At 35.8% G+C, this 24118-nt stretch overlaps 3 protein-coding genes and 1 pseudogene across 4 annotated transcripts; 2 read left to right on the forward strand and 2 right to left on the reverse strand.

Moving 5' to 3' along the window:
* Nucleotides 1-268: 268 nt before the first annotated feature.
* LOC149386516 (dynamin-related protein 4C-like) lies at nt 269-2396 on the forward strand (annotated as a pseudogene).
* A 352-nt stretch (nt 2397-2748) lies between these two features.
* On the reverse strand, nt 2749-9274 carry LOC149386517 (putative LRR receptor-like serine/threonine-protein kinase At1g29720). Its single transcript, XM_089625723.1, has 25 exons — nt 9004-9274; nt 8739-8880; nt 8576-8647; nt 8003-8074; nt 7844-7915; nt 7636-7707; nt 6988-7059; nt 6830-6901; nt 6667-6741; nt 6495-6566; nt 6323-6397; nt 6163-6225; nt 6015-6089; nt 5878-5928; nt 5755-5799; nt 5611-5657; nt 5150-5526; nt 4878-5079; nt 4680-4700; nt 4469-4600; nt 4264-4382; nt 3978-4188; nt 3659-3899; nt 3427-3577; nt 2749-3342 (listed from the first exon to the last, which is right to left on the reverse strand). Exons 1-25 carry the CDS (start codon nt 9110-9112, stop codon nt 2848-2850), a joined length of 3135 nt encoding a protein of 1044 aa, XP_089481849.1. The 5' UTR covers nt 9113-9274; the 3' UTR covers nt 2749-2847.
* A 1116-nt stretch (nt 9275-10390) lies between these two features.
* Nucleotides 10391-18669, reverse strand: LOC149386518 (putative LRR receptor-like serine/threonine-protein kinase At1g29720). Of its 2 annotated transcripts, none has more exons than XM_089625724.1 (25): nt 18480-18669; nt 18187-18322; nt 18016-18087; nt 17500-17571; nt 17329-17400; nt 17126-17197; nt 15160-15231; nt 15002-15073; nt 14838-14912; nt 14677-14748; nt 14522-14596; nt 14373-14435; nt 14210-14284; nt 14061-14111; nt 13923-13967; nt 13780-13829; nt 13320-13696; nt 13049-13250; nt 12905-12925; nt 12696-12827; nt 12491-12609; nt 12207-12417; nt 11891-12131; nt 11658-11808; nt 10391-11561 (listed from the first exon to the last, which is right to left on the reverse strand). In XM_089625724.1, the coding sequence occupies exons 1-25, from the start codon at nt 18586-18588 to the stop codon at nt 11067-11069; spliced, it is 3132 nt and encodes a 1043-aa protein (XP_089481850.1). In that variant the 5' UTR covers nt 18589-18669; the 3' UTR covers nt 10391-11066. The 2 variants fall into 2 exon arrangements, 1 of the variants encoding a protein (XP_089481850.1); XR_016301285.1 differs by lacking the exon at nt 10391-11561 and having other exon boundaries at nt 11666-11808; nt 11891-11979; nt 12060-12131.
* Nucleotides 18670-21211: 2542 nt separating this feature from the next.
* LOC149386519 (RNA-binding KH domain-containing protein) lies at nt 21212-24049 on the forward strand. Its single transcript, XM_089625727.1, has 12 exons — nt 21212-21473; nt 21559-21635; nt 21719-21829; nt 21915-21983; nt 22264-22320; nt 22413-22451; nt 22554-22658; nt 22774-22856; nt 22963-23044; nt 23192-23335; nt 23438-23509; nt 23608-24049. The coding sequence occupies exons 1-12, from the start codon at nt 21281-21283 to the stop codon at nt 23722-23724; spliced, it is 1149 nt and encodes a 382-aa protein (XP_089481853.1). The 5' UTR covers nt 21212-21280; the 3' UTR covers nt 23725-24049.
* The last annotated feature ends 69 nt before the right edge of the window (nt 24050-24118 follow it).

Raw genomic sequence — 24118 nt, forward strand, 5'->3', positions numbered from 1 at the left:
AATGAGTATCAATGTGCTTGCTTATGGCCTCTCAGTAAATAACGCTCATATCAATAAAGTTGTGGAGAGATATTGAATTTGAAAAGCCCCTACATATCCTCATTGGCTCATTCTTTTTCAAGCTGATACAAGAAACCTCTTGTTTCGAATTCCAAAAACTGTTATTGCGGTCTTGGAGTTATAGAGTCTCTTTCTTTTCCATTCTTTCACGTAAAAAAAAAACATTACTCTCTCCATTGCATGCGCAATAATACTCCAATCTGCTAGCTAATCAACAGTCATTTTTCAGCATGTATATATATATACATCACAAACACTCCTCCATCTTCAATACGATTCACACACTCTCAATCCTTGCACTACTACACACATATTAGATACGTGTTTCCCAAGAAAAAGAACGAAAATGGGCGGTTCAGGAATCTCCTCGTCAAATACGTCCCTCGCCCTTTCGGTTGTCCCAGCCATCGACACCACCGCCCCGATCGTGTCCTCATTCAACGACCGAATCCGACCACTCCTCGACGCCGTCGACAAGCTCCGCAACCTGATGGTGATGGAAGAAGGAATCCAGCTTCCGACCATCGTCGTCGTCGGCGACCAGTCCTCCGGCAAGTCCTCCGTCCTCGAGTCCCTCGCCGGAATCAGCCTCCCCCGCGGCCAGGGAATCTGCACACGTGTCCCTCTCATCATGAGGCTCCAGCACCACCCCAGCCCGGACACCGAGCTCTACCTTGAGTTCAACGGCAAGGTCGTTAATACTGATGAAAATAATATCTCCAATGCCATCAACCTCGCCACCGATGAGATCGCCGGAAACGGAAAGGGCATCTCCAACACGCCCTTGACTCTTGTGGTCAAGAAGAAGGGCGTTCCGGACTTGACCATGGTTGATCTCCCCGGGATCACCAGGGTTCCGGTGAAAGGACAGCCGGAGAATATTTACGACCAAATCAGGGACATCATAATGGAGTATATCCAACCGGTGGAGAGTATCATCCTCAACGTTCTGTCTGCTAGCGTTGACTTTCCCACGTGCGAGTCGATACGGATGTCGCAGAGCGTTGACAAGACCGGAGAGAGGACTCTTGCGGTGGTCACCAAGTCGGACAAGTCGCCGGAAGGGCTGCTGGAAAAGGTCACCTCCGACGACGTCAACATCGGACTCGGCTACGTGTGTGTCCGAAACAGGATCGGCGACGAGTCGTACGAGGATGCGAGGAAGGAAGAGGCGAGCCTCTTCGCGAGCCACCCGACGCTGTCGAAGATCGACAAGTCCATTGTTGGTATCCCTGTGCTGGCCCAGAAGCTGGTGCAGATTCAAGACTCGAGCATAGCCCGGAATTTACCCGAGATTGTCAAGAAGATCAACGACAAGCTGAACGTCAACCTCGCCGAGCTTGGTATGCTGCCGAAGAACATGGCGAACGTGGCTGAAGCGATGACTGCCTTCATGAGAATAATAGGGAACGTGAAGGAGTCGCTTCGAAAAATCCTTGTTCGACGAGTACCCGAACGAAAAGCGCATGCACTGCACCGCCCGGCTGGTGGAGATGCTGAACCGCTACTCCGACGAGCTCAACAAGTGCTCGGAGAGCAACCCGATCCACGATTTCCTGATGGAGGAGATCCGACACTTGGAAGAGGCCAAGGAGATTTCCCTCCCAAACTTCCTTCCCCGCTCCGCGTTCCTCACAATTTTGCAGACCAAGGTCAAAGGCATATCGAGCATTCCGATAGCGTTCGTGGAGAAGCTCTGGGACTACATCGGAGAAGTGGCGATCACGGTGATGATGAGCCACGTGGAGGACTACTACCAGCTCCAGCTGTCAGCTCGTCGCGCGGGGCACAACCTGATCGCGAAGATGAAGGAGCGGTCGATGGAGCAAGTGCTTGAGATCATCGAGATGGAGAAGCTGACGGACTACACTTGCGACCCGGGGTTTCTGGTGGAGTGGACAAAGCTGATGTCGGCCAAAGGGGAGTTCATGAAGGGCATAACCGAGGAGGACAAGCCGAGCAAGGTGAAGATTGGGGGTCTCGGGGAGGTCAAGGTTGAGAAGCTCCGGAGCTACCCTCACCTTCTGGACCAGGCTTACGATCTGAGGATGAGAATGATCGCGTACTGGAAGATCGTGATCCGACGGCTCGTGGATTGCATGGCTCTGCACCTGCAGCGCAGCGTGTCGAGGCTCGTGAACGAGGAATTGGAGGTTGAGATTGTGACGGCGCTCATGGCTCCTCAAGGCGGTGGGATAGAGAGGCTCATGGAGGAGTCTCCGGCTGTGGCCACAAAGCGGTCGAAGCTCAACGGGAGTGTTAGGAAGTTGAAGGAGTGCAAGACTGTGTTGGCCTCCATTATCGACAGGGTTGCTTCCTATGGTGGGGATTATTAGTTCTTCTTGTCTGATGTTCTTGCTTTTTTTTTCTTTTTTTTCTTTTCTTCTTGGTGTTTTTCGATAAATTTTCCTGAACCCGTGTTTTTGAGTTTGAAGTCAAGTTATGGACTAGAAGCTGAAGCTCTTTGTTTTACTACCTCTTATTTCTATTTTGATACTAAAAAAAAAGGTTTTCCGTTTTTCATTATGTATCAGGAAACCTTCTAACAACGATGATGTTTTTATTTTATTGCTCTCCGGTGAATAGGGTAAGAAAACTTTGAGAGCGTTTTTTTCTATTTTTCCCCTTTAACACAGTACAGCTGTGATACTCAACTACGTAATTGCTTGCATGAAAAAAACGCGTAAATAAGCTTTAAAAATAATATCTAAATTTGTTCTGCAAATGTTGCTTAAACAAGCTTTATACAACAGATTATGTGAAGGTTTTTGTTCTCTTTTTAAGACCTTAACGGAAAGTTGAAGAACTATCAACCGAGATCAAGGTCGAAATGTCGCTAGTGTTAACCGTGGAATCGAGACCGACCGGGTAGAGATCATTACCAGAAATGGTCAAGGAATCGGGGTTCATCTTGTAGAGATCACGAGCAGAAGATGCTTCACCACAGATGCCAGAGGAGGCAAATGTCGATTTTCTCGAACCCGAGAAAGACTCAACGTTTCTGTTCTGAGTATGTTGATAGTAGTTTCTGAGTGGCTTGAACCGCACATCATTCGCTAGAGTGCCCTCATAAATGCAGGGATCGGAAACAGCTTCCTGAACCTTGCTACGCCCTCGAAGCATATCAATCGCTTCAGACATCGTTGGCCTCAAAAGCGGCGACGCATTGGTGCATAAAAGTGCTGTTTTGATCACCCTCTCAGCCTCTTCCTTGTTGAATATGCCTCCCAAGTTCGGGTCAATTATCTCCAACAACACTCCTCTGCTTTGCAACACAAAAGCCTGCAAATTAAGGCAACAAACTAAGCAAGGCAGACCCTAAAATAAAAAAACTAATGTAAAAAAATAACAAAGGGTTCTTATTACATAATCAACGAGACAAACACAATCACTCTGAGGCTTGAATTTTGTAATGCTCTCTCCACTAACGATTTCCAAAACTACCACTCCGAAGCTGTAAACGTCGGCCTTTTCTGTCAGATTACCCCACAGCGCATACTCTGGAGCCATATATCCTCTGAATCAAAGACAAAAAATGTCACCGTCGAAGTAATTTTACACTTTGAGAATTCGTATAATGTATACATATCGGACTCACATAGTTCCGGCTATTCTTGTATTGACAAGGCTGTCATCCTCTTCGTAGAGCTTGGCCAATCCGAAATCGGAAATCTTAGCATTGAGGTCTTTGTCAAGCAGAACATTTGTAGCCTTGATGTCTCTGTGGATAATCCTGAGAGGCGACCCTTCGTGAAGGAAGAAAATACCTTTTGCTATTCCAACGCATATGTTGAGCCTCGTCACCCAATCCAATTGCAGACGGCCTTTTCCCGGACCACCTTCATCGAATTATGAAACCCATTTCTCTTTAATAATTATGTCATGAAGAAGCGTGATAAATAACTATGTGGATTTACCGAAAAGTGCGCGTCCGAGGCAGTTATTTTCCATGTACTCATAAACCAGAAGCAACTGGTTTTTCTCAATGCAACAGCCATAGAGCTTCACTAGATTCGGGTCTTGCAGACCGGATATCATGCCTATCTCAGTCACAAACTCACGGTTTCCTTGCCTCGATTTCGATGACATTTGCTTCACCGCAATTACCGTCCCGTCCAATAACTTACCCTGCAGCATTGCAATTTTCACATTCAAGAGACTTTCTACGCTCATGTTGCTGCACCGGAACCAAAAATAATTTACCTTGTAAACACTTCCGAAACCACCTTCTCCGATCTTGTTCTCGGGATCAAAGTTGTTAGTGGCGGATCTCAGTTGTCTCAAAGTGAAGTAGCCGGTTATCATTTCTAGACCCCGACGTTCTGGCCAAGACACACATGTAAATGGAAGGACTTTTCTTAATTAATTAGTACTAAGTGAAGGTATTAAAAGGATTTAATAAGCAGACCTGATCTTTCTCTAGCGTTTTTCTTTTGTCGACGTAGTTTCCAGGCAATGAAACAGAGTCCCAGGGAACATAGAAATAAGAACGCACCGATAACGCCGGCCACAATAGGTATAATGCTGCGATGTTCATGTTCTGCAGAAGGAAGATATGTAACCCAAGACGAGAGAGGAAAAAAGATAATTAATGGCCCAAGTTTGGTTTGAATTCTCACCTTCACAATGGGATTTGGAACCTGTACGCAGAAACCATAACACGTGTCAGGTATTAATGAAGATAATGAAACGAGCATCTATACAATTTTCCGAGTTTTTGACACTAACACTGATATTCTGATTTCCAGTTCATTGTTTTCATAACATTGTCCAGATTAAAAAAAAATTATAAAAAATAAAAATAAATAAAACCTTACTTGGACATACAGAAATAGCAGATATGAGAATGCCATAATCTCCTCTGCGGGGAACTATTGTGGTGCCTTTTCCAGCCCAATAAAACCGAATTTCCAGGTTATTATTTGTCACACTGACATTGAAGTACGGCATTACAACTGCTTGGCTACCACTTCTCGTAGCTTCCTCGTCGATATTGAAATCTCGAGACACTCTATTTCCCTGAAGAAGAAAATATAACAAAGCTTCTCAGTACAAACTCATCAAACTGCATAGAACTATATACATATACCTGAATGAAGATGTCAAAAAATCGCCGACCGATACTTTTGAGCTCTTGGAATTCGATCTCTGCAAAGTGAAGCTTCACCGTGTAATTCCCGTTCTCGAGGCAGCCAAAGTAGGTGAGAGACAACGGAGATCTCCGTGCGGCCATGTACAACTCTCCCAAATCACCGGGCTTTTCTTGTTTCACTATGTGTTCAGCGGCCTCTCTGTCGTTATCGCTCAGATTATCTCCGGTGCTGCTAAAGCCCCAGTACGTTCCACTGTAACTCTTTGCCGAGCCATATCCATCAAAATCGTCAGCCTCATAAACCAGGCTTCCATTGTCATTTTTTATTTTCACCCTCGGACCACCACAGTTTATGTGGAGTGACGATTTGCGATCTGAAAACACATGTGTTTAGTATGGATTAATTAGAAATCGAATCCCTTATCAGCTTTCGGAAAATGAATAAGATCTTCAGTTACTTTGTAGACAGTTAGGCTGCTCCAAGCAAGGAAACAGCGGCCCATTTCTGATTTGAAAACGAAGATAAGAATGTTTATCAGCACAGTATTATCGAGTCATGCAAAGAACAGATCAAAGAAAAAAAAATGATAATCTCTTATTACTTGCTTGTCATAGAGGAACTCCGATATGTGTTCACTTTATCAAGCCTGAAAGAATAGTAGAAGATGAATAGAGATCTGAATGTTAAGTTACGCAAATTAAAGCAATCGTTAGATTTTACTCACGTCTTCGAGCAGCTATCAGCTGACCAAGTAAAATTATTGTACGACAAATCACTGCACAAACAAATTAAAAAAATTAATAATTAATTTTTTTGAAGCTTTCCAAATTTGGATTTCTGGTGTAAAATTTAGGAGCGTACATATTGTGGACCTTAGAATTGGCGAGGAATGAGTTTGGGACACTTCCACTCAGCTTGTTATTGCCAGTTAAAAACCTGGAAGAACAAAATTCAACACTCCAATTCCTCAAGGAAACTAGTAATAAACCCTAACATTCAAAATGCTTACATATGTTTTGCTGTGTTTGTTTCGGCATATGGTTCTCCTTCCAAATTATTAAAACTTACATCCCTTAAAAAAAAGAAAAAAAAAAAAAGTAAGATAGTCATAGTCATGATAAGTTAACAGATTTCAAGTAGCAGAGGCAATAAAATAACTGAAAACTTACAACATGTCAAGATTAGCCATCATTTTCCAGATTTCCTCCGGAATCTTACCGGATAAGTTCACATTCCTCAATACCCTGAAAAAAAAAAAAATTAAAATCCAGGTTTCTAATATATTCATAAGTAACAAATATCTGAATCTGAACTTTAAAAAGAATTGTGAGAACTTCATACAAATTGATCTTCGTTAAGCTGCTGCGAAAAATCGGAAATGGAGATTCTGCGCCGGCCATATCAGTGATTATCCTGATCACATGAAAAACAAGAAATCGTTTCTGTCGATCGCCAAAAAAAAAAAAAAAAAAAAACTTTAGTAAAACTAAAGTCAAAAGTTTCGATGCCTCACAAGTTTTCTAAGCTCGTTAAATTCTGAAATACAGTAACAGGAATTGGTCCTTCCAATCCAGATGCAAATAATTCCCTGTTTTAACAAAAATAATTTTCATATATAACGCGCGAAATGTAAAATTCAGAATTGTGCATATATAGACATGGTGAGAATGATTTACAGTTTAGAGAGTTGAGTGAAGTTCTGAAAGAAATCAGGTATTTGGCCTTCAAATTCATTGTCACTAAGCCTTCTGCACAATTTGATAATGCAAAAGTGAGTTTTGTGCGAAAATTCTTGAGGCTCTCGAACTCGATAAAGAAAATCACGAGAAATTACAAATCCGTCAACTCTGTCAGCTTTGCGAGACTCTTCGGCAACGTTCCGGCGAATTTGTTCGAAGAAAATATCCTGTCAGTGAATATGAATTATCTAACAGTATAATAACCACTGAGAAGTATACTAAAACTTTATTTCTGATGTTGAATTGTGTATGCATGTCATACGATGTAAATAATATGGAGATATATGGATCGTACTGAAAATCTGAAATACCATTAGCTATTTTCTTGAAATTTAAATTAAGATTATAAGATACATTTTAATATATGAGAAGGAAGATGTGATATTGATGCATAGTTTTTGTAAAATTCAAGCAAGAATTAAGAGGTCATCTCTCAAATATAAAGTGTTATTAATTTACTTGAAACCGTGGTTTTTTAACAATATGTAGAGTGTTACAACTAAATAATCAACTAGAATGAATAGATTTACAAATAATGAAAGTTCTATGATTTGTTAAACAGTAAATAATGGGAGTGTTACTATTTAATTTTTTTTTAATAAATGGTAAATTTCTTATATATAACGATTAAAATTTTGAATATTTTATCAATCACTTTCTAATTTATAGATGACTATTCTGTATAATTACGATTTTCCATTGGAATTTTGTTGGTATGGGTTATTTTAGAAAAGGTAAATTACAGTGTTCTTAGGTTGCGCAAGTTTCCGAGCTCCTCGGGGACACGGCCGGATAAGTTGTTGGCTTCAAAGCTTCTGCAATAGTATCAAACCGAAATAAAAAAAATAATTTTATAAAAAATATTTAGGAAAATAAACAACTTAATACAGAAATAGTCTGTCTATATGGACATGGTAATAAGAAGAGCACGTAATTTAAAAAGAAACGTACAAGTATGTCAGATTTGGAAAATTTCCCCACTGTTTTGGAATTTCACCAGATAAAAGATTGGCTGTGAGAGAACTGCAAATGACAGTTAAGTTAATTTATATGTTTTCTGATAAACTCTTAAATGCAATAATAATAATTATATAAAAAAAAAATGCTTACATGAAGTTCAAGTACTTCATTGTACTCCATATTGGTGGAAGTGGACCATGAAGCAAGTTGCGGGTTACATCACTTCAAAGTCAACAATAAACATTTATTTTTAATAAATTTTAAATTTTGATTTCAACAAAAGTTGATGTCATTATACTACTTTGCCTTATCCTAAATTTCGAGAATTAACAAGCAATAATTCGTGCAATAGAGACGGTAGAGACTATATAGCTTTGGTCATGATTTTTCACCCCACACACACACACACATATATATATATATATATATATATATATATATATACAAATGTAATAAAAATATATTATACAAAATACCTATTTCAAACTAATTGATTAGTGAATTAATCAAAATTCAATTTTTTAGTAAAATAGTCAAAATTACACTGTTCATTATTTTTTTATACAGTGTTAATTAAAAAATATTAACATCTAATACTTACACATTTCCGTGGATTCGAACTATCTCACTATTTTTAGATAAATTTTAACTATTTAGTAATTCCATTAGTTTCGTTCTCTAATTTAGCTAAAACACGCAACACGCAACACGTAACAAACTTACAATTTCTCAAGATACGTAAGATTGATTAGTTCATGTGGAAGTGTCCCAGATAGGCCAAAATCTTTAAGTCGCCTGCCAAAATCCACCAAGAAGTAAGTAAATTAAAGTGATTTCTATTTCGTCGTAACTTGTTTTTTAACTGACCAAAAATAAAATGACATACAGCTCAGAAATGTGACAAACTGTATTGTCGGCGTTACAATTACTACAAGTAATGTTGACTTTGGCAGTTGGTCTTGGTCCGCAAGAAGTAATTGATGGCCAAGAACCACCCATAGTCATGGCAATTTTCTGGAGTGTTTGAACTGAAATATTATAACATAATATTGTTGAGCTCTTCAGGTTCGATATGGTTTCCTTTAATTAATTTCACAGTTATCGAAGAAAAAGACCCCCCAAAAAAAAAGCTTGAGAGAGTTGAGACTGACCTTCATCGACATCAAGTCGTTGAGCAAGTGTTGTTAGGTTCACTTCAGAGCATATTATTCTCAGAAAAATGAAACAGAAGATAACACACCTGTCTTTCTTAGAAAGCATAGTGGACAAATTTATAACTCGGAAAATTTATTCGACTGTTATGTATTGGATCCGATACATATGAATCTCATATAAAATACATGTATATGCATATTTTTTTTTTGTGAAATAGCATTATATATATAGGCGAGTAGTAGTGTAAATGAGAATATAATTTTCCTCATCTGAATTCCTCCATGGTGGATAGATATCAAGGACGACTTAGATAGAGAGTGTGATGCGAAAGCTAATGAAATTCAAAAACTTTGAAAAGTCGGGTCAAGCAAGTTGTTTGTAATAAGATATATAAATTTAAGAAAGAACACAACCATATAAACGCGTGGTCAATATTTCTTGCAAAGAAATGAATGTTTGAGTTAAATGTGTACTCATCTTTTCTCCGGCATGTCTGATAAAATTCTTTTAAGTTCACATCATGGTTCCAATTTTCATAGTCAACACATATATAGATTAAACAAAATTTGAGCATTATTGGTTGTACACACGAGTGCGGATAAATCCTTGAAAGATAGAGTTACCCAAATACTGGTGTTGATTTTTTAACGTCAAAGAAAATGCATGATATAGATAGTTAGTTATCTTCCACCGCAAAAAAGTTGTGGCAATTGAATTTGTTAGTTAATGACTTGACTTAATTAAACTCACACTACTAAGTAACTCAGTGCATCAATGATGCTTTGAGTAAATAAAAATTGTGAAATTTCATTGGGAAAATTGCCACTAAATATAGCATGTTAAATTTGACATTTTGGATTTATTCGTTTATATATTTGCCTTTTCATGAGTTCATGATAAATTCAGTTTTTCAAAAAAAAAAATATTCAATCTCTTTAAAAAAAAAAAAATAATTCAAAAGTTTATAATCGTAAAGAAATTACTCAATGGAGACCACATTAGACTAGCTATTTCAATTAAGAAATAAGTAATATTTCACTTTATATCAATAATTAGCCATTTTCACTTTTCTAGTCGGTTTATTTTACTATTTTTCATCTTTCATTAACTAATTTCTTTAAAACTAATAGTAGTCGAACAATTTTTCTTTCTTTTGTTAATTGTATTTTTAAAGAAGTATTAATTGTTGGTTTTAATAGCGTTGACTTATTAGTCTTAATTTATAGAGTAATGAAGGTTCTTAACGTTTTCTGTTCAATAGTTTTAGTTTTTTAATTAATTTTAGTTCTTTTAGTAGTCATTTCCTTTCTTCAGCTAATAAAAATCTCAGTTAAATCTACAGGGTTGCTTCCTATGGTGGGGATTACTAGTTCTTGTCTGCTGTTCTTTCTTCTTCTTCTTTTTTTTCTTTTTCTTTTTTTTTTTTGTGTTGGTGTGTATTTGGTAAATTTTCTGAATTGTTTGCGATTTTAAAGTCAAGTTATTCCGTATAGCTGAAGTTCTATGTTTTACTACCTCTTATTTCTATTGCTTTTCCGTTTCTCTGTATGTGATAGGAAACCATACATTAATGACAATATTTTTTACGATTAGTTAAGTAACTAAGCCACTTAAAACTTAAACTTGCAGATTTGCTAAATACTCAATTTTTTTTGTAAATGTAAAGTAAATAATCATTACGATGATGTAAAATTATTTGAACGTTTTTACCATTTCATTTATGCCTTTGGAGTCTCATGGTTATTTATAATTATTAACGAATATTTACTGTTTTTTTGGCTTTGTTAATAAAATATTAACTTGTGGATATTTACTTAAAATTTACCAAAAATTAGTTATATGACAAAACTTGAGTTCTCAGATAGCTATATATCTATATCAAGAGAGCCCTTTTTTTTATTGCTCTCAACTACATTATTTCTTTAAATAATTGATTACAATGATAAAAATGCGTTTAACTTTAACGAAAAATTCATATCTATATTTGTTATGCAGTAATGCTTAAATAAGCTTTTTACAGCAGATTATATAAAGGTTTTTGTTTTCTCTTTCTAAAACCTCAACGTAAAGTTGAAGAACTATGAACCGCGATCAAGGTCGACATGTCGTTAGTGTTAACTGTGGAATCGAGACCGACCGGGTGGAGATCATTACCAGAAACCGTCAAGGAATCAGGGTTCGTCTTGTAGAGATCACGTTCAGAAGATGCTTCAACACTGATTCCAGAGGCCGTTTTCGATTTTCTCGAACCCGAGAAAGACTCTACAGCATTGCTGTTCTGAGTATGTTGATAGTAGTCTCTGAGTGGCTTGAACCGCACATCATTTTCTAGAGTGTCGCCATAAATGCAAGGATTGGAAACCACTTCCTGAACCATGCTACGCCCTCTAAGCATATCAATGGCTTCAGACATTGTTGGCCTCAAAAGCGGCGACGCATTGGTGCATAAAAGTGCTGTTTTGATCACCCTCTCAGCCTCTTGTTGGTTGAATTTGCCTCCCAAGTTTGGGTCAATTATCTCCACCAACGCTCCTCTACTTTGCAACACAAAAGCCTGAAATTAAGGCAACAGACTCAGCAAGGCAGACCCTAAAACAAAAAACCAAAATCTATTTAGCAAAAATAACAAAAATTACGATTCTTTTATTACATAATCAATGAGACAAACACAACCACTCTGAGGCTTAAACTTTGTAATGCTCTGTCCGCTAACGATTTCCAAAACTACCACTCCGAAGCTGTAAACGTCGGCCTTTTCCGTCAGATTACCCCACAGCGCATACTCTGGAGCCATATATCCTCTGAACCAAAGAAAAAATATCGTCACCGTCGAAGTACTGTTACGTTTTGAGAATTCGTAAAAGATTTACATATAAGACTCACATAGTTCCGGCGATTCTGGTGCTCATAAGGCTCTCATCCTCCTCGTAGAGCTTGGCCAATCCAAAATCGGAAATCTTAGCTTTGAGGTCCTTGTCAAGCAAAACATTTGTGGCCTTGATGTCCCTGTGGATAATCCTAAGAGGCGACCCTTCATGAAGAAAGAAAATACCTTTGGCTATTCCAATGCATATGTCGAGCCTCGTCGCCCAATCCAATTGCAGGCGGACTTTTCCAGGACCACCTTCATCAAATTATGAAACCCATTTTTCTTTAATAACTATATCATGAAGCGTGACAAATAATTATGTGGATTTACCGAAAAGTGCGCGTCCTAGGCAGTTATTTTCCATGTACTCGTAAACCAGAAGCAACTGGTTTTTCTCAATACAACAGCCATAGAGCTTCACTAGATTCGGGTCTTGCAGACCGGATATCATGCCTATCTCAGTCACAAACTCACGGTTTCCTTGCCTTGATTTTGGGGACATTTGCTTCACCGCAATCACCGTCCCGTCCAATAATTTACCCTGCAGCATTGCAATTTTCATACTCAAGAGTTCTAAGCTCGTGTTGCTGCACCGTAACTTAAAAATAATTTACCTTGTAAACACTTCCAAAACCACCTTCTCCGATCTTGTTCTCGGGATCAAAATTGTTAGTGGCGGCTCTCAGCTGTCTCAAAGTGAAGTAGCCGGTTATCATTTCTAGACCCCGACGTTCTGGTCAAGACACACATGTAAATTGAAGGACTTTTCTTATTTAATCAGTACTAAGTGAAGGTATTAAAAGGATTTAATAAGCAGACCTGATCTTTCTCTAGCGTTTTTCTTTTGTTGACGTAGTTTCCAAGCAGTGAAACAGAGTCCCAAGGAACTTAGAGATAAGACTGCACCGATAACGCCAGCAACGATAGGGATAATGCTGCGATGTTCATGTTCTGCGGAAGGAAGATATGTAACCAAAAACGAGAAGAAAAAAAATAATTAATTGCCCAAGTTTGGTTTGAATTCTCACCTTCACAATGGGATTTGGAACCTGTACGCAGAAACCATAAGGCATGTCAGGTACTAATGAACCTTAAGAAAGGAGCATCTATGCAATTTGCCGAGTATTTAACACTGATAATGATATTCTCGGCGAGGAAAAAAAACACCTTACTTGGACACACAGAAATAGCAGATATGAGAATGCCATACTTTCCTCGGCTAGGAACTATTCTGGTTCCTTTGCCAGCCCAATAAAACCGAATTTCCAGGTTATTATTTGTAACACTGACATTATAGTACTGCTTCACAACAGCTAGGTTACCACTTCTGTTTGCCTCCTCGTCAATATTGAAATCGCGAGACACTCTATTTCCCTGAAAAGGAAAACATACAAAGTTTCTCAGTACAAATTCAACAAACTGCACAGAAAACTACATATATACCTGAATGTAGATATCAAAAAATCGCCGACCGATACGTTTGAGCTCTTCGAATTCGATCTCTGCAAAGTGAAGCTTCACCGTGTAATTCCCGTTCTCGAGGCAGCCAAAGTAGGTGAGAGACAACGGAGATCTCCGTGCGGCCATATACAACTCTCCCAAATCACCGGGCTGCCCATTTTTCTTTATAATGTGATCGACTTCTTTTCCGTTATCGTTCATATAATCTCCGGTGCTGCTAAACCCCCAGTACGTTCCATTGTAACTCTTTGCCGAGACATATCCCTCGGACATGTCAGCCTCGTAAACCAGGCTTCCATTGCCATTTTTTATTTTCACCCTCGGACCACCGCAGTTTATGTGGAGTGACGATTTGCGATCTAACAACACATGTTTTTACAATGGATTAATTAGAAATCAAATCCTTGATAGCTTTCGGAGAATGAATTAAATCTTCAGTTACTTTGTAGACAATTAGGCTGCTCCAAGCAAGGAAACAGCGCTCCCGTTCTGCTTTGAAAATGAAGATCAGAACATTTATTAGCGCAGCATTATCGAGTCATGCTCAAGAACAGATCAAAGAAAAAAATGATAATCTCTCATTACTTGTTTGTCATAGAGGAACTCCGGTACGTGTTTACTTTATCCAGCCTGAAAGAATAACATAAGATGAATAATTATCCGAATGTTAATTTAACTTTAAGCACAAACCACAAACTCAACAATCATAAGATAGTATCTCACGCGTTCCTGCAGCTATCAGCTGACCAAGTAAAGTTATTGTAGGACAAATCACTGCACATACACACACACCCATCCAAAAAAAAATAATAATAATGAATCATTTGAAGCTTTGCACATTTTGATTTGTGGTGTCAAATCTAGGAGCGTACATATTGTCTTTCTTAGTGTTGCTGAGGAATGAATTAGGGACGCTTCCATTCAGCTTGTTATTGCCAGTAAAAAACCTGAAAGAGCAAAATTAAACACTCCTATTTGTCAATGAACTAATTACTAATAAACCCTAACATTAAAAAAAAATGCTTGAATGCCTACATATGTTTTATGGTGTTGGTTTGGGCATATAATTCTCCTTCCAAGTTGTTAAAACTTACATCCCTGGAAAAAATAGTTTCCCCCAAAATTACGGATATAAATCGTGAACAGATTTCATGGAGCAGAGGCGATAATGACTGAAAACTTACAACAAGTGAAGACTAGACACCATTCCCCAGATTTCCAGCGGAATGTTACCGGATAAGTTCACGTTCCTCAATACCCTGAATATATTTAAAATCAATTTTTGTAATACACTGATGAAAAATATCTGGACTTCACAAGAGTTGTGTGAACTTCATACAAGCGGATCTCAGTTAAGCTGCTGCGAAAAATCGGAAATGTAGATTCTGCACCGGCCATATCAGTGATTATCCTGATCACATGAAAAACAATAAAATGTTCTTTTAGCGGATCACACAAAAACTTTAATAAAACTAAACTTAAGAAGTTTCGATGCCTCACAAGTTTTTCAAGTTCGATAAATTCTGAAATACAGTAGGGGGAATTGGTCCTTCCAATCCAGATGCAAACAATTCCCTGTTTTAACAAAAGAATATTCATATATAATACGCGAATATATGTGTAATTCAGAATTTTGCATATCGATACATGGTGAGAACGATTACAGGTTAAAGAGTTGAGTGAAATTCTGAATGAATTCAGGCATTTGGCCTTCAAAGTCATTGTCACTAAGCCTTCTGCACAATTTGACAATGCAAAAGTGAGTTTTGTGCGAAAATTCTTGAGGCTCTCGAACTCGATGAAGAAAATCACGAGAAATTACAAATCCGTCAACTCTGTCAGCTTTGCGAGACTCTTCGGCAACGTTCCGGCGAATTTGTTCGAAGAAAATATCCTGGTTAGTCAATATGAATAACCACCGAGAATTATCATAAAAATAAGACCATCAAGTAAAAATATATATTCAGAGCAAAAAAAAAAGTAAAAATATATATGATAAAAATAAAATAAAATAAAAATATCATTACTTTAAGGGTTTCTTTCATGCCATTCAATTATCTTCGCTTATCTCACTCCGTCATTTCGACAGAGTCCTTCGGTCATTGAATGTTGTTATTAACTCATCTCAATCTGTATATGGTTCTTTGAATGAAAGTGACAGCTATCATTATGGGACTCACCGTACTCCGGCGTACTCATATACCGGAACTAAAGAACCAACTCGTGCTATACATTAAATAAACGTTCAAAGAACCATCATTGTGGAAAAACATTTTTTTATTTTATGTTGAAAATATTTCCCTTAAACTTTTTTAAGGGAATTTATCATTGATTAATGGTTGGTCATCAGCAACTTTACTGTGGGCATTTATAGATTTCATCTCAAAAGTCAAAACCAATTGGTGACGAGAAAAGTAAATCATAATCTTTTGTTAGTTCTCGTTCTATTTTTGAAATTTTGTTCTTTAATATACTGGGATTAAACTGGAATGAAATTCAATTATTTTCGACACTATTCCCCTAATAAAAAAGAGAAATTGCCCCATTTGTCACTAATTTCATAATATTTTCCCACTTTCCAACAAAACACTCATTTTTCCCAAAATGCCACTGAGATGTCAACATTGTTGACATTTATGTCAACAATGTTGACATCTCATAGTGAATGGCAAAAATAGATGTCAACATTGTTGACATAGATGGTGGCATTTTGAGAAAAATTAGTGTGTTGATGAAAAGTGGGAAAATGTTATGAAATTTGTGACAAATGGAGCAATTCCTCAATAAAAAATTTAACAAAAAATATAGTCTATTTTAAAAAACAAAACAAAAAAGAACTTAATGATGAATGGTGCCGAACGAAAAAAAAAATCCAGTTTGTCTCGTTCTAATAGTCTAGGTTTACACCAACTATCTAAATTGATTATGTTTTCCAAAAAAAACACTACTAAATTGATTGACATAATCTCATAGTAACAGTTATCAGACCCAAGTTCTGGTAATAATGTCCGAACAAACTAATTTTTGGTTTGTTTTGTTCTATTTAGCTAGACTTACACCAACTTCTAAGCTGATTGATAAAATCTCATTGTGTAGGTTCTTGTCCGGCGTGAGTTAAAATATCATCGATGTAAAAAAAAATTAATATTATAAAATTTAAAACATGCTTTTGTAAAGTGTGTTCTAATGTTCAATTGTGTATACATGTTATATGATGTCAATAGTTAAGGATATGTGGATCATACTAAAATACCATTAGCATTAACTATATACTTGGTTGAAATTTAAATTAAGATTAAGATATATTTTAGTATATAGGAAGGGAGATCTAATATTGATGGATAGATTTGTAAAATTCAAACAGGAAATATAAGGTTCTTTCTCAAATGTTTACTAATTTGCAAAAAAAAAAAATTGAAACCGTTTTTTTTTCTCGTAAATTAATGTGTAGAGTCGTATAATTAAATTGAAATTAATAGATTTACAAAAAAAAGTTAAACTTTGTCTGAAATTAATGAGACGGTTAAAAATTACAACAACAAAAATGTGGAAGTATCAAGTTTCAATAAAAGTGTTAACCTTGTCCTTAAATTTTTATAAAATAGTAAATTTCTTATATATACAACGTCAAAATTAAATAATGACAACGTAATTTTAACTATATTGTCAAAAATTTAAAAATTTAACTATTTCTTTAATAAATTTAATTTAAATGGCTATCTTATATAATTACGATTCTTCATTGGAATTTTGTTGGTATGGATTAGTTTCAGAAAGGGTAAACCTACAGTGTGCGTAGGTTACGCAAGTTTCCGAGCTCCTCAGGGACACGACCGGATAAATTGTTGGCTTCAAAGCTTCTGCAATATTATTGAACAGAAATAGAAAAACATAATTTTAGATAAAATAAATAATTAAACATTTTAATAAATTGTCTGTCTGTGTGGACATGATAATTAATATACTAAGAGCACGTAATTTAAAAACGTACAAGTATGTCAGATTCGGAAAATTTCCCCACTCCTTTGGAATTTCACCAGATAAAAGATTGGCCGTGAGAGAACTGCATATGTAATTCAAGTGATCAAATTATCTTTTCTGATCGATCAACTCTTAAATGTAATACTAATAAATAATAATAAAAAATTAAAAAAATGCTTACATGGCGGTCAAGTACTTCATTGTACTCCATATTGGCGGAAGTGGACCGTGAAGAAAGTTGCGAGTAACATCACTTCAAAGTCAACAATGAACATAATTTTTAAATTACGATTTCAACAAATGTTAACGCCATTTACTAATTTAATTTGCATTGTATAAAATTTCAAGAACTTTTCAATGTGCAATAATTCGTGCACACCTTTAGTCATGATTTTTCATCATATATATACATATATTAATGAGAATGTAAGGAAATGTTTTTATATAAAATAGTTATTTTTAAACTAAACTGATCAATAAAATAATTCAAATTTAATTTCTTTTAGCAAAATAGTCATAAATATGTTGTCCAAAATTCTTTTGACATTGCCAATGAACAAAATTCCATAATAACTAAAATTATCAATTCATATTTTTGTAAATTTGGACTATTTTATTATTTATTATTTTTTAAATAGATCTTATTTATTCAGTAAATCAGTTAATTACATTCGGTTAGATTGATTAACAAACTTACAATGTTTCAAGATACGTAAGATTGATTAGTTCATTTGGAAGTGTCCCAGATAGGTAAAAATCTTTAAGTCGCCTGCCAAAATCCACCAAGAAATTAAGAAGTAAATTAATTAAAGTGATTTCTATTGGTCGTAACTTTTTTTAAAACAGATAAAAAAAAATCAGTACATACAGCTCAGAAATGTAACAAACTGTATTATCGGCGTTACAATTACTACAAGTAATGTTGACTTTGGCCGTTGGTCCGCAAGAAGTAATTGATGGCCAAGAACCACCCATCGTCATGGCCATTTTCTGGAGCGTTCGAACTGAAAATTTATAACGTAAGATTATTAAAATTTCACATGCATGTACACAGATCAGTGAGCTCTTCAGGTTCAATATGTAATTTTCTTTTAATTACTTTCGCAGTAAAAGAAGAAAAAGACCAACAAAAAAAAATGCTTGAGAGTTGAGAGTACTGACCTTCATCGTCGTGAAGTCGTTGAGCAAGTGTTGTTAGGTTCACTTCAGAGCATATTATTCTCAGAAAAATGAAACAGAAGATAACACACCTGTCTTTCTTAGAAAGCATAGTGGACAAATTTATAACTCGGAAAATTTATTCGACTGTTATGTATTGGATTCGATATATATGAATCTCATATCCCTATATAAAAAAATACATGTAATTAAGTTACGCATGCTTTTTTGTGAAAACAGCATTATATATATAGGCGTGGTAGTGTAAATGAGAATGTAATTTTGCTCATCTGAATTAATCCTCCATGGTGGATATCAAGTACGACTTAGATAGAGAGTGTGATGCAAAAGAAAAAGAAATTTAAAAACTTTGAAAAGTCGGGTCAAGCAAGTTGTTCGAAATAATATATATAAATTTAAGAAAAGAACACAACCTTATAAACGCGTGGGTCAATATTTCTTGTGTAGAAATGAATATTTTTCGAGTAAAATGTGTACTTATTTTTTCATCCGGCAGGTATGATAAAAGTATGTCAAGTTTACATATCATGTGGTTTTGATTTTTCATAGATTAAACAAATATAGATTAAGCAAAAGTTGAACAAATATCATGTGGGTTCTGATTTTTAACGTCAAAGAAAATGCATGATAGTTGGTTATCTTCCACCGTAAATAAATGTAGCAATTGATGAATTGATCAGTTAGTTACTCAACTCCCGTACTCACACTATTACTAAGAGCTTCTTCAATGCATAACTCCATAATTTTATAAGTAGAATTAAACTTCTCTAATAATAACAACTTTATAATTTTATAATTTCATATTTGTTATAGCTTTTACATCAAATTTAATGTACACAAAATATTTGAACATTATTTTGATTAATCATAATCCATAATTAAAAATACATATTTTAATTAATCCAAATTTAATCAACATATTTTTTTTTTAACTATTTGGAGCTGTTTTTTCATAGAAATTTATTCAATTAGTAATATGTAATTTTTGTATTTATGTTTTTTAATAGTGTATTATTTATTACCTAAAAAGTTTGTGTTAAGTTTATTCATTTTTCATTTTTATTAATTAAATTTTTTATTTTTAAATAATTTATTATTGATTTATACTATATGTTAGGCATAATTAATAAATAAAAAACACAATTACATTATATTATGTAATTATACATAACTAACAAAATTAAGACAGTTAATCTAAAAGCATCTTAGATTCAAAAGCCTGATTAAAAAAAGCATATTATTAGAATATTTTATTTAGTGTAAGATATTGGGTAATATCATTGGAGAAAAAAGAAATTAGTGTAAAAGCACCATATTTAGTGTTAAAATTATACTAAATATTATATTAGCATTGGAGATACTCTAAATAAATCAATGTATGTGTATCTACTTGAGTAAAAAAAATTGTGAAATCATTGGGAAAAATGCCGCTAAATCTAGCATGTTAAAAGTGACATTTTGGATTTATTCCTTGATATCTTTGCCTTTTCACGATATCATGGTAAATCCAATTTCTCAATATTTTTCTTTTAAAAAGCAATTATGCAAAGGTTCAAAGTAAAAAAAAAAAAAAAAAAAAAAAAAAACACACACACACACACACATCGAATTTGGATACATAAAAGAATAAAAAATTGTCTTTGGACAGATTCAAAGTATAAGACCTCACAGTTATACGTGTTGGCAAAAGACGTCAATTAAGCGTTTCTATTAATATCTCAAGTCAACTAGTGTACGTCATCTATGAAAGGAATGCATGACAGTTTCGTTTCACTTTCACCCGATTATAGATATAGACAAAATAGAGGTCAGACTTAAGAGCTTTTATAAGATATAATCTTGAAGTCGAAAACAGAGAAAATATGTCCATGACAATCACATATAAATGAAAACAATAAATAGTTTATAGACTTTTTTTTGCATATTGCATTTAGTCTACGAGACGTCTATATATTTGGGATTGATTCATTTACCTGACTCATCAGTCGATTACTTTCGCTATCTAGCATTTATTTATTGAAGGCAGTCCTGAAATTCGGCTTTAAACAATTGGTGGGTGAAATTGAGCTATCTACATAATAGATTCGATTTTGTACGGAATGGACTTTGGTCGTGTTCAAACTTCAAAGTTAGCACAGTATCAAAATTATTACTTTTACAACAAAAAACCAATATACATAATTACATATATATATATATATATATATATATATCGAGACTTTTAAACGTTCACTGCATGCATTTGAAATATAATGACTTGTCAAACATGGATGAGTTGAGATATGAAATGTGATGGTTAAATTAACGGAAATTATATGTGACACGGGTCACGACAACGAACGACCCACTCACGTTTTGACACGTGGCAGCACTGCCACATGTCAAAACGTGAGTGGGTCGTTCGTTGTAGCAATGCTCTTAAATTAAATATATAAATTTAAATAAACATAAATTTTATAAGATTGCCAGCGTGACGTGACATGTACTTTTTTTTTTTTTTTTGCAAAATATAATTTGTGTACACTCCCAAAGTAGAATGTGGTAATTTCAAAAAAAAAAAAAAAAAAAAACACAACCGGGTGTGAATGAGAAGAACGACACCAAAAAGAAGACACCATACGAAAAGCGACGACAATACAAAAAAAAAAAAAAAAAAAAAAAAAAAAAAAGAAAAAAAAAAAGAGAACAAGTGGGAATGCCCGCACCAGATAACTAGACATAAGACTGAAAAATCCACTCTAAAACCCTAAAATCGAAAATCCCTTTCTCTTCGCCGGTTGAGAATGGAAGACGACCACAATGGAGGCTCGGACTTGGCGAGGAAGAAGAAGCACAAGGGAAAGCACGACAAGCCTAAGCCTTGGGACGATGACCCCAACATCGACCGATGGAAGGTCGAGAAGTTCGACCCCTCTTGGAACGAAAAGGGAATGGTCGCTGTCTCTTCTTTCGCCACTCTCTTCCCTACGTACAGAGGTCACACTCTCTTCTGTCTCTCTGTCGCGCCTCTTTATTTCATCAATCCTCTCTGTTTCGCTCACTTATCTCTGTTATCATTTAGAAACCTATCTGAAAGAGGTTTGGCCCAGAGTCAAGTCCGCGCTCAAGGAATACGGCATTTTGGGCGAGATTGATCTGGTATGCTAGTTAGGTCTGTCTCGGCCGAGCGTAAAGATTGAGGCTTTCGTCTTAATTTGTGTTTCCTTCTTGTTCGTGCTCAGACTGTAGGGTCGATGAAGGTTTCGACTACGTTGAAGACTCGTGACCCTTATATCATAATTAAGGCTAGAGATCTTATCAAGCTTTTGTCCAGAAGTGTCCCAGCTCCGCAGGTACGACGATCGTGTTGAGCTTGCTATTCGAAGAGTCTGTTTGTGGATTTTATTTATTTATTTAGTTTACAACTTGTTGATGCAGGCATTGAAGATACTGGATGATGAAGTGCAATGTGATATCATCAAGATCGCGAGCTTTGTCCGCAACAGAGTACGTGCTCGTCTAAATCAATACGTTGAAATCGACCATCGGAATATATGTTGACTTTTAGATAAACTTGTTAGCTAGGGATTATATACGCCTTTGGATCAAAATCTGTCTTGCGTGATGATTAGGACTCAGTAGTTTAAAATTAGTTTGCTTTGCATCTCCGAGAAAGAAAAAAAAAAAATCCGTCATGAACACGTGTCATGTTTCACTTCTTTCTCAAAAGTCAGATTGATTTGCGTGGCTTGAAACATTTGCTAACTTCTGGTGGGTATGTAAACAGGAACGGTTTGTGAAACGAAGGCAACATCTGATAGGTCCCAATTCCTCTACTCTGAAGGTGGATAATAGCTGTTCAGATACAATGCTTTTAGCCAATATCTCGTTTCATGATCGTAGATATGGCTAACACTCAATTATGTTTGGTTGCAGGCACTTGAAATTCTGACTGGATGCTATATTCTGGTTCAAGTAATTATTTCTACCCCGGATTTTGATATGTCCCTCGTATTATTGGAGAAGAATGGAATTAATAATATAATGTTTGGTTATTGTGCTTCTATATGATGATAGGGAAGCACTGTCGCAGCAATGGGTCCCTTCAAAGGCTTAAAGCTGATTAGGAGGATAATTGAAGACTGTATGCAGAATAAGATGCATCCCGTATATCATATCAAGGTCACAAATCTTTGTTATTTATTCATTCATTCATTAATGTCTCGAATCATTTTGTGCTTAATTTTTTTTTTCTTTTGCTCTGAAAGGCTTAACCTGACCTTTTTTTTCATGGCAGATTCTGATGATGAGGAAAGAGCTTGAAAAAGATCCTGCTCTTGCACAAGAAAGTTGGGATAGGTTTCTCCCAAAGTTCAAGAAGTACGATATTTTCTTAATCTCTGTGATTGTGATGAATTTGGCTTTATTCTCGTCACTTTCAGCCTTATGGATCTTGAAATGTTTGCTTTATTTGTTTTTTCCTCAGGAAAAATGTCCCGCAAAAGAAAGTCGAGAGCAAAGAGAAGAAGCCTTACACACCATTTCCTCCTCCTCAACCTCCTAGCAAGGTGAGCTACTATTACTTGTTTTAAGTTGTATTTTATAATGACATAACATTTGATCAACCACTTTGTGTTGACTTCTTGTTGCACTTATATAGCAATGACTCTTTCAAATTGTGTTGGCTTTGATGGTGTGGCTATGTATTGATACAGATTGATTTGCAACTGGAAAGCGGAGAGTACTTCTTGAATGACAAAACGAAATCAGCGAAGAAGTGGCAGGAAAAGCAAGAGAAGCAAGCAGAGAAGAATGCCGAGAACAAAAGAAAACGGGATTCTGCTTATATTCCTCCCGAGGTATTAAATTCAAGCTCGGCCCATATTTTGTCGGCGGTGGTTAAATAGTAATACACACATTTTACATCATAGGACCTTGTATAATTCTTTGTTTATCTTCAGGAGTCTTCAAAGCAGGATGTCACTTCTAAGGATGAAGTGAACGATATGTCTTCGTTGACCGAGTCTTTGAAGGTACTTCGATGTCGATATTCTTTCAATTGATTTTGTTTTCTCCATGTACTGTTTACCTTGTTTAGCTTTTCGTTAAGATTTTTTGTTGTCTGTTTCAGAAAAAGACGAAAGAGTTTGGGAAGAAAAAGTTGGCCGAGAACATCGACGCCGAAGCATATCTGGCTGAATCTGGAGAAAAACCGCGGAAAAAGAAACTCAAGCAACGACAAGAGTAGTATTACTTGTACGACAAGGGAAAGAAAGATGGTACAATGAGAGATCAGCACAGATGGACTTTGTAATATTAGCAGCCCTTGGTTGAGATGTTAAGAGAAGAACTGTAAATTATTGATTGGGTGCACCGATAAACAATTCAAATTTTGTTCATCATGTTTTGTATCTTATTATGGTAACAAGACCCAGATTAATTTCCCAAAAAAACAAAAACCGATTTTCTGATGCGGCTACTAATGTTTTGAGCTTCAAGATTCATTAGTGTGTAGTCTGTAAAATCTCGTTATATTTGTATCTTAAGAGCTTCTCTGATGGTTTCTATCTTTTTTTTGTGCGGTGTAAAATATAGTCGTGTTGTCAACTAGGTAATAAGTTGAAAGTTGAAACTCACTTTCT

Source organism: Urtica dioica, chromosome 9, assembly GCF_054948205.1.
Source record: "Urtica dioica subsp. dioica isolate 48M chromosome 9, U.dioica_male_clone48M_v1_H2, whole genome shotgun sequence".
Taxonomy (NCBI): domain Eukaryota; kingdom Viridiplantae; phylum Streptophyta; class Magnoliopsida; order Rosales; family Urticaceae; genus Urtica; species Urtica dioica.